This window comes from Procambarus clarkii, chromosome 37 (assembly GCF_040958095.1).
Source record: "Procambarus clarkii isolate CNS0578487 chromosome 37, FALCON_Pclarkii_2.0, whole genome shotgun sequence".
In the NCBI taxonomy this organism is placed as follows: Eukaryota; Metazoa; Arthropoda; class Malacostraca; order Decapoda; family Cambaridae; genus Procambarus; species Procambarus clarkii.
The window spans coordinates 8,753,524-8,766,023 of NC_091186.1; the positions used below are offsets into that span (position 1 = coordinate 8,753,524).

Sequence of the window (12,500 nt, forward strand, 5' to 3'; positions counted from 1 at the left end):
AACACTATCTTTCAGGACCCTTTTCTCCGTTTTATGACCTGTCGAGAAGTTCCTGTCAAACAGTCTAATAGAGGGGTACAAGTGTTGTGTTTGTTGACTCTTCAGAGGTTGCATGGCGTTTCACCTTTCTTTTTATGATGTCTTCAACAAAGCCATTAGAGAAGCCGTTGTTGACAAGGACCTGCCTTACCCTACCGAGTTCTTCATCGACTTGCTTCCATTCTGAACTGTGGCTGAGAGCCCGGTCTAGGTAAGATAAGTACATGACATACGTAGAGCGTTTCTGAAGACATAGGTCATCGAGAAGATGCTAAATTTGTTGGAAATAATTCCACCAACTGGAACTTTAGTGTCATTTATCTTGCCAATTGTCGTCTGGATTATTTAGCATGTTATTTATTTTTTCCATTATTTTGGAAGATTGTTACATTTATCGAGATCCTCTTAGGTCTACCCCAAGAAATATCCCCACATCAGTTACCTAACTTCCAGGTTAGTTAGGCAACAGAGGCATTAGGTGTAAGGAAACGTGGTCAAACGTTTTGCTCAGCCCGGGAATCGAACTCGCATGCAATGGGTTGTGATCCGACTGCGTTACTCACTCGGCCCGCTCTCTTGATGTGCCACTCCGGTCAAAATCCCCCTCGTAATCCAACCCGAAACATAAGAACCCAAGCAACCCACCTAGCCTATGCACAGAAAGCGTTGATCCGTTACTATTCATAGTTCGTTATGGCACCTTTGTTACCATAACACATAAAACGCGACCGATTAGTTGATAGCACGGGTCGATGAATGTGTCATCTATATAGGAGTTAACGGGTATTGTTCTTATGTGAACGCTGGCGTAATAGATTCAGACACAGTCAGTACAGCTGTAGGGTTGACGGAGTGCATACGATCGTCGTTGCCCATAAAGCATCAACAAGAACAACAGTGCAGCTAAGGTCTGATTCAGAATAGGGGGCTCTAAATATTAAATTATGTTACCGATAAAATGTAGGTTTTCTGAAATATGCATCGATAGAGGACGTGGTTATGGGTAATTTACTTAAAAAATACATTTTTATCTCACTGGATACGTCTGAATTTATCTAAAAATTTACTTACCTGAGGGCTCGTCAAAGTTTTTTTTGTAGCCAATTTTAAACATTAATACTGTCCTTGCAGTTACAGGTTCGGCGAGTACACGATTCCATGGGTTTATTAACCTATACGCAGATGATGAGTCAAAATAACGTGGCTGAAGATTATGATGAAGACCACACATACGAAAATGGAGACACGTCGACAGTTCTCCATTTTCTGTTGTGTGGTTTGATCATCATTAACCTATGAGTTCAAAACATAAATGTTGTCATATATTTTGACTTTAATCATTCGCTTTGTCGGCAACAGGCAGCCTGAATATCATGGTCCCCCTCCTCCCCCAAATGTCGAACAACTGACCCTTCCCAGGATGAACTCCCACAAAAGAGAGAGAGAGAGAGAGAGAGAGAGAGAGAGAGAGAGAGAGAGAGAGAGAGAGAGAGAGAGAGAGAGAGAGAGAGAGAGAGAGAGAGAGAGAGAGAGAGAGAGAGAGAGAGAGAGCGAATTAGAGAGAGAGAGAGAGAGAGAGAGAGAGAGATGGGGTTAAATATTTGTTAGTTATGTACACAGTGCATTCATCCTAATATTTAACAATCTGTCGTTTTCTTCACCAATAATTTGTTTGTGATTAATAATATTATGTATCATGTAGGTAACAATATTTATATTGCGAATCATTATATCATGCTGGGACAATAGTGAACATGTATCTTTGTATCATGCTGGGACAATAGTGAACATGTATCATTGTATCTTGCTGGGACAATAGTGAACATGTATAATTGTATCATGCTGGGACAAAAGTGAACATGTATTATTGTATCATGCTGGGACAATAGCAAACATGATTTCACCATCAACTTCCCTCTTAGACGCCGTAAGAATACTTCTCAGTAACAGGAAAAGTGCCAAGAATACTCAGTGTAGTACGCTCTGTGAGGCCTTATCGCATGATAAATAGTGACTTAAGTGGTATAATATTGCATAATAATATTATTTTTTTATTAAGTGGTATTTCATAATCGACAGAAATGTACAAGGCCCAGAAGATGGCGCCACCACCGTTCATCCTGGTGCTGGCGTTGGTGGTGATGGCAGCGGCGCCTCTCGTGGCACAAGGTACCGCTACATATGTTAAAAAATTCATAACCTATGCAGGCAATGAGTCACAATAACGTGACTGAAGAATGTTGACAAGACCACACACTAGAAGGGACGACGACGTTTCGACTTGAGAATGGTCCAGGACGGACCGAAACGTCGTCGTCCCTTCACCTTCTAGTGTGTGGTCTGGTCAAAAAGTCATAACCTAAATATTATTCAATCCATGTTTACGCATCAGAATAATTTTTTTTATATTTAAAGAAGAGTTGAAGTTTTAAATGCATTTTAATATTGATCTTAACATACCAGTAACGGAATGCGAAGATTAAGTAATTCAGAGTCTTTTAAAGACTTTTAAAACCTTTTAAAGACCCAAGCACACTTGCAGCTTTGACTGGGATCAGTTCGTGTGCTCTGGAAGAAGTGTTTGCAGAGCATTGTGAAAGACTAAGGTGTCTAACTTCTCCATCTCAACGGGAGAAGAATGTGAAGTTAACTATTAGTGACAGGTGACCTGGTTACTTCAGCCTGTTAATTTGCCAGGTCTGTAGGACTTGTTACAGCTTCTTTTTCTTCTGCTCGAGGGCTTGCAGGCGTTCAAGGGCGTGCAGACGTTTAAGGGCGTGTAGGGCGTGCGACGTTCAAGGGCGTGCAGACGTTCAAGGGCGTGCAGGCATTCAAGGGCGGGTAGAGCGCTCAGCGGGCGCTGTTACATATGACAGTCTGTAAGCTCGTGGAGAGAGTTTCCAACCACACTTCCCCTACTTTAATCATTCAAACACTTGTGTTAGTGATTTGGTAATGTAATCACATGTGATTAAATGGACTGCTAGCGGCCGTGGAGTGAGGACGTTTACCGACCCTCCGTGGCTGTTGGAGTTGTTTGCTGTTTTGGTCACCAGGTGGTGTGGGCGTCCCTGCCCTACCAGTTTTGTTGCCTGCCTGGCTGCGTTGACGTGGCAGTTCTGACATGGGGGGCCATCTTCCTCCTGTTCAGCGTGTGAACTCCGTGGGCATGGAGTTCACTTGTAAGGCTGGTTATCCGATCATCGAGATGGTGATGTGTGACATGCTTCGTGTCCCGGTGGAAGCTGTTTACGGTGTGGAGGTAGTTACGGCCCATCGGGTTGTTATTAAGTTCGTGGGGGAGGACGAGTACCGGGATTTCCTCCGTCGGTACGGGGGGCGTACGTTGCCGTTGCCAGACGATGCCGGCTCTGTGGCGATTTGACCGCAGTGGTGCCCTGACTTATGTCAGTATCCATGGTGCGCCCCTGGAATTCCCTGATGACCTCCTCCGGCGTTACTTCGGGGGTTTGGTACTGTTGTCAGCGTGCGGGTGAACACGCTCTCCTCGGGGCGGTATGCTGGGAGGCGTACAAACATTCGCACATTGGGGATGCGCCTGCGGTCGGATATACCTTCTTCTGTCCGGCTTATGGGATACTACGTCCGGGTGTATTATGCCCGGCAGCCTCGTACCTGTTTCCGGTGTGGCTTGTTGGGGCATCAGGCTGCCGGGTGCTCTGAGGCCCCTGCTGCTCTTGTCAACTTGTTCCGCGACGAGGATTTCCCGCCGCTCCCTCTGGAGGCAGTCTCCGGTGATGTTGATGAGGTGGTGCGCGTCCCGTTTGCTGCTCCAGCTTCCCCGACGGCGCCTGCCGTTCCTCCGGTTGTTGCAGTCCCTCCTCCGGTTCTTGAGGTACCGTCGGTTGGTCTGCCCGATCCTATCGCTGTTCCAGCTGCTCCCGTGGGCCTTCCTGGAGCCCCCTGTGTGACGTCGCTGTCTTCTCCCTCGTCTTCTGATGCTGCGCCTGGCCCTGTGTTCGTGACTCGGGTCCCGGATGAGCTTGGTGCTGGGGTGGCTGCGGAGCCTCCTGCTGTGTGTGGCCCGGTACCCCCTGTGGTAGAGGCTGCTGCCGTTCTGGCGTCGGTTCCTTCGGCTCGTGGTACCCGTGTTTCTGGGTCACTTACCGGCTCTGACGATATCCGGCCGGTGCCCAAATGTTCCCGGCGTTCGTCTTCTTCCTGGGCCGACGTTGGTGACTTCAGTGACTGTGGGGCTTCGGATGTTGACAGTGTGGATACGAATGCGTCGATGTCTCCGCGGTTCGTGGTGGCGGAGGTCCATGTGCCTGCCGGTGCTGGTGCCTGTGTCTCGGACGTGCCTTCGGTTCTTTCTCCGCCGGGAGACTCTCCACAGTGGGGGGTGGTGGCTTCCGCTGCCAGGGATGGTGTGGACTCTGGTGCTGGGCGTGGCCTGGTGGTGACGTTACGGAAGGATGCGCGCCGTCCGGGTTCCCTGCTGTCGTCTGGTGGTGTGCCCGGGGCCGCGGGTACCCCTGTGGTGCGGGTGCGCGTTGGGGCCCTAGGGAACGTGTTTCCGGCGTCTGTGATGCCACCGGGTCACTGGTCGAAGATTGCTGAGCTACAGCTGTCTGACGGACCGGAGTGTTTTCATGGTGGGCAAGTTCCTCTTCTGTGGGGGCGAGTAGCGACTTCTCGCCTCCTGAGTACTACCATCTGGGTCCCCAGTTTGCAGGTGTTTGTTGCCCCGGTTCCGGATGTTATGGCGTCCCCGGTGGATGGACGGGACCCTTTGCAATGGGTGTTCTGGGAGGCGTTTAATGTACGGTTCCCGCGGGCCAAGTTCCCGGGCAAGTATGTGCTCTGATTTCCTGTGTATTTGCTCTATGACATGCTGTGTGCCCTTCTGGCTGTTTGTTTGCCCTGTTCTATTATGTGCTTCTGCCTCTCCCTTTGTGCATTGCTTTGCCGTGTGGCATATTAGTTTCTAGTGCTTGGCGTCACTCGTTTCGCGTTTTGGCTTAGCGTTTCGCCTTTCCTGGCTTTGCGATTCACCCTTCACGGGTACGCCGGGGCGCATCCGATCCCACGATCGTCGTCGCCCCTAACTCAACAACAACAACAACAACATGTGATTAAATCACATGTAATGTAATCATATGTGATTATCAAATGTGCTAATAAAAAATATAAATATAGTTTGTCCTCGATAAAAGCCAGACGTGTATGAATACACTCTGGCTTCCTGTCCCCCCGACACAATGAATTAATTATTATTTTAAATACACGGAGTTAATAAAAGAGACGCTATTTTTATAATTATTCAACAAATACTCAAATTAATAATTGGTTGGTGTAATGCCCACACACATTTATACTCCACAGATTTAGATCATTGTCTGGGGCTATCATCATGCATCCACGGCGGCCAGTTTGTCCCTCACGGCACCGTGTTGGCCAACCTTCCAGACAAGTGTATGAGGATTGTCTGCAACAGAGGCTCTGCTGTGCCCCAGTTTGTCGGCGATGAGAAGGCTTCTGGCTGTAAGTTGATTTATTAAGTGTAATAAGCTAGCTCTCTCTCTCTCTCTCTCTCTCTCTCTCATCTCTCTCTCTCTCTCTCTCTCTCTCTCTCTCTCTCTCTCTCTCTCTCTCATCTCTCTCTCTCTCTCTCCTCTCTCTCTCTCTCTCTCTCTCTCTCTCTCTCTCTCTCTCTCATCTCTCTCTCTCTCTCTCTCTCTCTCTCTCTCTCTCTCTCTCTCTCTCTCTCTCTCTCTCTCTCTCTCTCTCTCTCTCTCTCTCTCTCTCTCTCTCTCTCTCTCTCTCTCTCTCTCTCTCTCTCTCTCTCTCTCTCTCTCTCTCTCTCTCTCTCTCTCTCTCTCTCTCTCTCTCTCTCTCTCTCTCTCTCTCTCTCTCTCTCTCTCTCTCTCTCTCTCTCTCTCTCTCTCTCTCTCTCTCTCTCTCTCTCTCTCTCTCTCTCTCTCTCTCTCTCTCTCTCTCTCTCTCTCTCTCTCTCTCTCTCTCTCTCTCTCCTCTCTCAATCTCTCTCAATCTCTCTCAATCTCTCTCAATCTCTCTCAATCTCTCTCAATCTCTCTCAATCTCTCTCAATCTCTCTCAATCTCTCTCAATCTCTCTCTCTCTCTCTCTCTCTCTCTCTCTCTCTCTCTCTCTCTCTCTCTCTCTCTCTCTCTCTCTCTCTCTGCGATCCTTCTCCGGATAAGAGTGGTTGTGATCTTACCCAGGCTCTGAGTGGTTGTGATCTTACCCAGACTCTGAGTGGTTGTGATCTTCCGCAGGTTGTGAGTTCCGAGGGAACATCTACCAGCCGGGCCTAGTATATCCTGCTGGCTGCGCCAAGATGACTTGTGAGGGCGGCAACTGGAAGCCCACGGGAGAGATTGAGACACATTGTGAGTACTGAATGTCGTGTTGCGAGTACTGGATGGTGGGTTGAGTACTCTGTGGTTAGTTTTGTGTTGTAGTACCGTGCCTATTGTAATACATTTGGTGAAGGGTGAGCATATCATGATTCAAGTTTTCTAGGGTTGTGAGCACTGAGAGGCAGGTGGATAATAGTGTTGAGCCACAATAGGTAGAAAGAGTGTTAGAGCACCTTTAAACATGTGTTGGGGGTTTGTGAATCCTTGGAGGCAAGTGGAGAGTTATTACATGCACCAAGAGGTAGGTGGAGAGTGAGCGTATGCACCAAGAGGCAAGGGAAAATGGGTTGGTTAGTTCCGAAATGGATTGAGAGTAACGGGAGGTAGGTGTAGATGTGTTTTGAGTCAGCTGAAGAGCGGTTATGAGTAAGAGGAGCCAGGTCAAAATAGTTCATGTCAAAGATCAGAATAGCAAGTGGAGATGAGCTATGAGTGAAGGAACGAAGATAGAGAAGAATTTTGAATAACAAGAAAGCAGGAAGCTTACTTTCTAGCATATGTGTTTCCTTCTTAATGCAGCAATAGGGAGTGAGAACAATATAGTGGCAGGGGAAAGTATTTACTTGAAGTTCAGAGTGAATTTCCCACCGCAGGTCCGCAGTGTGAGGTCTTCGACGACCCCCACTTCTGGAGCTACGACCGTCACAGGTTCGACTACCACGGAGACTGCAAATACGCCATCTCCCAGAAAGGGAACAGCCTCAATCCCGATTACGGCATCTTCGCACAGTTCCGGTGAGTTTCTTTGCGAAGCAGTCCTCTCGAGGCATAGTTCAGTATTATATATTTCCTTATACATAGCTACACTAAAACAAAATGCAGAGTGGGTGAAAAATATATGAACGCATTGAAGTGTTGAGAACGATTTACTCAAAGAGTGACCTTCGCCAGGCGCTGCTACAACATGCCCTCTTGCGTCCAAAAGACCACCTTCAAAGACAACCCGGAGCTTCAGATTGAGATAGGAGAATGGGGACTCGCTTCTCCAGGCATTTTCAAGGTGAGTTGACTTTTCCAGAGCACGAGACATCTGATTATGAAGAAAGAAGGGCCAGACTCATGGCCGGATACGCAGTGATATGTATGTTTTTATACTAGTGGTTTTACACGTGTGTAAGCAAACATACAAGCAGGATTGTGGATAGATAAATTAATAACAATTAAAGGTGTTTTGTAGGTACTAGAAAATAAGAATACAGGAACGTACTGAAGGCCAATAAGCCCATGCGAGGCATCTACTATTAGCATCCATTAACACTTATATTTGTCTAACCTACGCTAATAATAATGCAGTGACATCAAGTTCTTTGCCATCTAACAATGTGTTCAATAATTTTACAACCCTATCTCAAGGCCAGTATTTACCGAGATCTTTTCTAAACGTATCCAGTTTTTATCGATTTTTTTTCTGTCCTATTTTGTGTTGATATATTTAGCCCCCTTTTAATATCTCCCTTGTTATACTCTTTCCTTCATTTACATATTTCTGTCATGTACGTCTTCAATCTTCGCTTATCTGTAGAATGTAAAATTATTTAGTTTATTCTTCCTTGAACTAGAGGCTTTTGTTGCCCGGAATTAACTTTGACATCTTTCTCTGTTCGCTTCCTATATAATTAATGTCCATTCTATTTTGCTGTTGGTATAGTATTGATGATAACCTCCCTAACAATGCACCTCTAGCTGTACAGGTAGTATTTTGTAAGAGACAGTTTCAACTACTTTGCTCTAATTTCCGAACATAATATAAAAAGAATTATGTTCTCTTATTATATATAATTATTATGTTCATAAATAGAGAGAATGTACAGATAAACAAATTATCACATGTGCATATGAAATTGTTTTGGTATTTCCAAGAGATCTCTGGACCAATCAAGAGTCTTCTCCACACGGTCATTACATATCACTTCAAATAAAACAAACATATCAATATTAATTCTTCGAAGAAGGTCAACATCAGCTGAAGTTTAAGGGGGTTTCCAAGCCCAATGCGTCTTACATCAATTTCCATTTTTTCCCCATAGAAACTTGTGAGAATTGATTTTTGCTCATAAATCCTTATTAATTACCAGGATTTTACATTATTGCGGTTATTCTTACGTAATAAAAAGATAAATCTTGCTATTATACATACAAAAATATTAATTGGAAGAACTTTGGAGATAAGTAGCATCATTCCTTACAAACATATTTATAAAAAGTGTTAAGTACAGAGATGGTCTTCGATTTTTTGATGGTTTACTATAATATATTAACGATTTTGTTCGAAAAATCCCGGAGAAACATTTATGTCTAAATCAAAATAATAGCTTTCCATGGTGAGTTGTGATTGTATAGTGTCGTAGCGTGGGTGTGAGTTGACCCTCATGCCCTACTTTAGTATAATTGGCTACTAATACGACCACAAACAACTCACATAATGTATGAAATGCGGGTTGATTGTCCGTAGAGTGCTTAACCACATTTTGTTCTGCTGTTGTTGATTTCCTAGATGTATGCCTTCCTAGTCATTTATTGAGGTATTGTGATTACAAATAGATACAATTATTAGGCCTGGATTATTTTAATATAGTTCAGTCTAAATTGTTTCTGAATGTACCTCATTTTTTGTATTTACTATTTGGCACAATTTTATTTAATTCTCTGATATTTATTCCTGTTCTCCCTCCGTTATTAATTTATGTATATTTGTGAAACATTTTTGTGTTCTGCAGATTCGTGCAGACGGTGAAGAGATTGAGGTGCCAGCGGGTCCCTATGCCCACAGGGTGACCGCCGGAGGAGTCACGCACAAAGTCCTTGTCTGGCGCCAGGGAGAATGTCTCAGGATTCAGGCTCTCAAGGTCTTGTGGTAAGTCTGGCGCCAGGAAGAAAGTCTCAGGGGGCTCTCAAGGTCTTTTGGTAAGTCTGGCGCCAGGAAGAATGTCTCAGGGGGCTCTCAAGGTCTTTTGGTAAGTATGGCGCCAGGAAGAATGTCTCAGGGGGCTCTCAAGGTCATTTGGTAAGTCTGGCGCCAGGAAGAATGTCTCAGGATTCTGGGCTCTCAAGGTCTTGTGGTAAGTCTGGCGCCAGGAAGAATGTCTCAGGCGGCTCTCAAAGTCTTTTGGTAAGTCTGGCGCCAGGGAGAATGCCTCAGGGGGCTCTCAAGGTCTTTTGGTAAGTCTGGCGCCAGGGAGAATGTCTCAGGATTCTGGGCTCTCAAGGTCTTGTGGTATCTCTGGCGCCATTTGCAATTCTCTCAGAATCGTAACGTGAGCCTGAGGCTAGGCAGAGTGCCTAAAGATGCTGGTGTATGGAGGTTTTATGGTAAGTTTAACGACAGGGAGAGTGCCTCATGGCGCTGATCTCTGAAGGTCTTGCGGTAAATCCACTTAGGCTGCATTATTTTTAGTTAAATCTAAATTAAAATAATACATTTTTATACAATAATCTTGCTTCTTATCGTACATGTATAGTTTCTTTGTGATTATTTTTTACCACAGTCGTGGCCACAATTACAATGCTAGCCAGCATATATATGGATTTTCTCCTATCCTCAATGTACAGGGTTAGAGATCTGTTAAACATATAGTTCAGTGATTTATAGAACAATCAAACCCAGAAGGGTGCTTTTAAAATGCTAATCTAACCTACAAACATAAATTCATAAATACACAGATTTACGTCTGGCCTACATAAACAGTGTTCGCGGTGTCGTCTTCTTATGGCTCCTCCTCATTCTCATGTAATGCTTATGGCCTGGTCGCGTCTTCTGGTTTCAATCTTGACTTGAGTGGTATAATATTTCTTTAAATTGCTGCAAAGTTGTAATATGAAGGTGCTTGCAAAAGATAGCTTTAGACTGCCAGATCGTTATACCAGTCTCCACAACTCTCGCCATGTCTCCATGATTGGTAGATGCACCCGAACCTCTATCTCGATAAGGGTCACATCTATATTTAACAAATGGGTGTAGATTATTACCTAGGGACCCTGTGGGGCCTTTCCTGCTACCCTTTCACCACCTCCTTTCCCTACTGCCTTTTCAGCTCCAGCACTGCAAGATTCGCTTCGACGTGTGGGCCAACCCTAATCTACATTCTTAGCTTCGCGGCTTGTGTGGTATTCCGGACAAGAACACTGGCAACGACTTCACTACTAGGAACAACGTGCCGTACAACCCTACGCTCAACGCCCCTGCTGTGTTCGCCGAGTCCTGGAAGGTAATACACAGTGTAATGTGAGCAAATCACGGCTTAGTGTAATTTTAGGAGCAGTGAGTGGCGGAAAACTGTCCTGCAAAAGTGCCATTTTACACCATAGAGCGCTCCTGAGGGTCGAACCTCACACTGACACATAATGGGGGTGTTGTGTTCAACATCTGATAGACACTACGGGGGTAGAGCTAAACTAACCGCAATATTATGCCTGCAGACACCGGACCAGACCAACCCCGCCTGTACAGCCGCCGGGAGACGCAGGAGATCCATCAACAAGGTCAGTTAGAATGTTGTCTGCTGAGTGACAACTAAACTGTCGTGGGTTGAATCCTGTTGACCCGTCAGTCCTTGTCGTATGGGGAATATGGGTTGGGGGGGGCCTCGATAACCCTATTTGGCTTCTTGTCTCCCAACAATGGTGAGCCATAGTAATGATAACTAGGATTAATATCCTGTCATAAATCAATAGGATAAATAGATATGCTTTAATCCTTAAATTTATTCTTTATAAACTATATACTGTCGATAATTATACATTTTGGAATTTCTAATCATGTGCAGATATTGAAACTAATTAATTTTGAGCAGCATCAAGCATTTATTTGCACTAAAGAAAGATAATAGAAATTAGTTTTCTTCTCTCAGTGTTCCAATAAAGCACTGCAAATGAGAAATTAACCAACACCTTTTATTATATACAAAATTTTATTGGGAACTATGTTAAAAGAATATTTAATTAGAACTACCGGTATAATAAAATATTTTATTTTTTCTAGTTTGAATACCTTTTGTTGAATATTTATTTAATCCCTTATCATTATATATATTCTTCTGTATCCTTAATTAAGCTTAGATTAAACAAAAAATCAGTAATACTATTAAAACTCCACAAACAAATATTACAGGATTGCTGTGGAAGGTCCACTGTCTTTATTATGTTGGAAATTGCTTCTTTAATAAGTTGTCAAAGAATAACAGGATTTTTTCTATTTTATCTACAGGAGTCTCAAGCAACGTTCAAACAATGCCAGCACGACAATGTTTCATGGAAGAGAATGTTGGCACTGTGCCAGCAGACTGTTGGTGGGGCAAAATCCAATGGCCAGGGTGCCTCTGGGGAGCTCAGCCAGGTGCTTGTGGGTAAGACTACCACCAGGGAATAGTTAGAGTCCCTCCATGGAGGTCAGCAAGGGACTGGTGGGCAAAAAATCCCATCAGGGGGATGACCAGAGTGCCTCCGGGGAGCTCAGCAAGACTTGTGGATAAGACTTCCGCCAGGGAAAAGAGAATTAAAAGTAAAACATACAAGGGGAATATAGAAACAGAAAGATAAACACAGAAACAGAGATTAATGAATAGAAGCTGATGATGCGATCGACAAAACTTGATTAAAATACATTGATGAATGATAATAATTATACTACTACTAGCACTGATAATAATAATAATGATAATAATTGTATTGCCTTTAGTTCACCGGAACATATATATATAATCCAAGTGCTTTTTTCGTTAATTATTACTGAGGTAGACACCTGACAACAGATGTGAACTGATCAGGTCTCTTGTGTCAACAGAGTGTGACAGGTAGAAGGGTCAGTGTGAGAACCTGCCTAAGGAGGTCGTAACGACACCCAACCGTCAGTATAGTGCAACTTATCTTAAGTGTTAATAACATAGCTACTAGGAATGTATTTCATTATGTGGTTACTTCTTTATGGATGTTTTATATTGTAGGTTCGTCTTTGCACTTGCTTGAAAAGTCGAGTATGTAATGAATGTGATTTAATTATTCATTCTTACTGGTAAACTTGTACTTAAATATTTAACTGTTTGGATTATGTGTAATATTATA

The 12,500-nt window shown here is 44.2% G+C and overlaps 1 protein-coding gene and 2 long non-coding RNA genes across 3 annotated transcripts in view; all 3 read left to right on the forward strand.

Annotated features, from left to right (window-relative positions):
- The first annotated feature begins 2,095 nt into the window (after positions 1 to 2,095).
- LOC138372119 (uncharacterized) lies at positions 2,096 to 9,301 on the forward strand. Its single transcript, XM_069337431.1, has 6 exons — positions 2,096 to 2,208; positions 5,386 to 5,544; positions 6,300 to 6,413; positions 7,037 to 7,178; positions 7,335 to 7,443; positions 9,161 to 9,301. The coding sequence occupies exons 1-6, from the start codon at positions 2,121 to 2,123 to the stop codon at positions 9,299 to 9,301; spliced, it is 753 nt and encodes a 250-aa protein (XP_069193532.1). The 5' UTR covers positions 2,096 to 2,120.
- A 304-nt stretch (positions 9,302 to 9,605) lies between these two features.
- LOC138371937 (uncharacterized) lies at positions 9,606 to 11,819 on the forward strand. The gene is made up of 4 exons (XR_011230578.1): positions 9,606 to 9,657; positions 10,475 to 10,648; positions 10,860 to 10,922; positions 11,647 to 11,819. It is a non-coding gene; the product is annotated as an uncharacterized lncRNA (long non-coding RNA).
- A 399-nt stretch (positions 11,820 to 12,218) lies between these two features.
- LOC138372016 (uncharacterized) overlaps positions 12,219 to 12,500 on the forward strand; it is a 54,869-nt gene continuing 54,587 nt past the window's right edge. The window contains exon 1 of the long non-coding RNA XR_011230626.1: positions 12,219 to 12,285. This is a non-coding gene — a long non-coding RNA (uncharacterized lncRNA). The remainder of the gene's footprint in view (positions 12,286 to 12,500) is intronic.

What these genes read in the sequence shown, in the direction of transcription:
- LOC138372119 (XM_069337431.1), top strand. Translation starts at nt 2,121, where the DNA reads ATGTACAAGGCCCAGAAGATGGCGCCACCACCGTTCATCCTGGTGCTG. An exon ending in CGATGAGAAGGCTTCTGGCT is followed by an intron (nt 5,545 to 6,299) that starts GTAAGTTGATTT and finishes GATCTTCCGCAG; the next exon opens with GTTGTGAGTTCCGAGGGAAC. An exon ending in GGCATCTTCGCACAGTTCCG is followed by an intron (nt 7,179 to 7,334) that starts GTGAGTTTCTTT and finishes GACCTTCGCCAG; the next exon opens with GCGCTGCTACAACATGCCCT.